The sequence below is a fragment of the Solanum verrucosum genome, unplaced genomic scaffold (assembly GCF_900185275.1).
Source record: "Solanum verrucosum unplaced genomic scaffold, falcon-dt-bn FXZP01000261.1, whole genome shotgun sequence".
NCBI lineage: Eukaryota > Viridiplantae > Streptophyta > Magnoliopsida > Solanales > Solanaceae > Solanum > Solanum verrucosum.
This window is the reverse complement of record NW_026019969.1, coordinates 12235615-12237347: the sequence shown is the minus strand read 5'-3', so window position 1 is coordinate 12237347 and position 1733 is coordinate 12235615. Positions and strand designations below refer to the sequence as shown.

Sequence of the window (1733 nt, the reverse complement as noted above, 5' to 3'; positions counted from 1 at the left end):
ACAGAGACAATCAGAGCAGGAAATTGATTCTTGGAGCTATCGAACAAATATCCAGCTCTAAAAAATAATGAATTCTTTGAAGTGGGACAAGCTTCAATAATAAGCTGCCAGATGCAAAATCTATGCCTTTTAAACTAATCTCAAACACATGAATTTCAGTCATGTGATCTCTAAATTCTTATCATACTGAATACAAGCATAATCCAATACATTCTATATGACAAATTCAACATTGAAGGCAGCTGCACCGCAGGCAAAAGAAACTGTAGGATTATGATTAGACTATAAATTGAATCACAGTGATTCTCAACCTAATTAACTCCAACAAGAAATTGTTAAAGGCAGAATTATTTGATTAGATAAAAGAGAAAACAAAGAAGAAGTGGGGGAATCGCGGGCTTGACAGGGACGGCAGTGAAACATGACGTAAGCATTGTCCCCTGGAACACCAAGCCTCACTAGGTGGGGACAGTGAAAAGAGATATGATAAATTTCAATACCTAATCTCACCTTCACCTCCTGCATGATCTCAATTTTATTCCTTGCCTCTCTGATCTCTAGCCCTTTAAGAGTCCATTTGGTCAGTATCTTCATAAAGCCTGTCTCTTCAGCAAAATTGTGGGGGAGGGAAGAAAAAAAAGACTTCTGCATAATTTCAACAGCCAGCAGAATGAGAAGTCCTGAGGATGGCAGCCGCGGAACTTCAATATTTGATCAAGGTGAGTGGTTGAGTTTGAGCTTAGGAAGAAACTCACCTTCAACATCTAAAGAATCTGAGTCACAGACAAGACCTACTCCTGGCAAGGTTTTTTCATGTAACTTCTGCATGAGGAAGTTCTACAGTTCACAGGCTCTGGGAGGCCACCAGAATGCTCACAAGAGAGAAAGAGGGGCAGTGAGACAGTATCAGTCCCAGAGGATGATGACAATGATGGCTTTGCCTATCAACAATCCCATGTTCAGATCTCTTGGCATGGTTCCTCACTCACTTGTGCATACAACAGGTAGAGATGTAAGTTCAACTGTGGCAAGGTTCAGCGAGGCTAGTACAGGCTTTCAAATGACATCTCATCCCAATCCGGTAGACGAAGGATTTGAATTGAAATGGCCAGGAAGTTTTCGACTAAATCCACAACAATCAGAAGACCAGGCTTCAAATACAAATAAGATTGATCTGAATCTCAAGCTGTAATTATTCTACTCATCTATTGCAAATGAAACTATTTTCTATCCTCTCATGTAACAGCTTCAGCTTGGTTCATCATCAGTACATGAACTGACTGTATGATCTGCGAGACCTGTTTAGAGTAAAAGATCCTAGAGAAGTAGTGCTCCTAAATGTCAAGATTTCCAGCTTTATCAGATGAATGATACCTAAGATGTAATATGTACTTTTCAGTTTCTTTTTTTCCCTACTGCACTAAGAACAACTTTTTAACGTCTTACTCTCTCCCAAATAGTGGCAGAAGGTTATTGAATATGCATTTATAACTTTTTGGTATTAAGCTCGGGCAATCTAGAGCAGTATGTTTAAGATCAAGAAATTAGACAAATTCCGATTAGAATTTTAGAGGAAACATCAATTTTCTATCTTGGTTTATTGATGAATTTAAAGAGATTCACTTGCAAAACAAAGAGAGAGAGGAGGGAGCGAGTGCGTGGAACGAAGTACTGGGGTAATAGTGCAGATAGAAGCTATGGAAGTCCTCATACTGAGTAAAAAATTTGATCAG

General features: G+C 39.0%; 1 protein-coding gene across 1 annotated transcript; it reads left to right on the top strand.

Annotated features, from left to right (window-relative positions):
* The first annotated feature begins 508 nt into the window (after positions 1–508).
* On the top strand, positions 509–1438 carry LOC125816173 (zinc finger protein 4-like). The gene has a single exon (XM_049495764.1). It carries the CDS (start codon positions 524–526, stop codon positions 1190–1192), a length of 669 nt encoding a protein of 222 aa, XP_049351721.1. The 5' UTR covers positions 509–523; the 3' UTR covers positions 1193–1438.
* Positions 1439–1733: the final 295 nt, after the last annotated feature.

Excerpts from the sequence above, each read along its gene's own strand:
- LOC125816173 (XM_049495764.1), top strand. The coding sequence starts at position 524 with ATGATCTCAATTTTATTCCTTGCCTCTCTGATCTCTAGCCCTTTAAGA.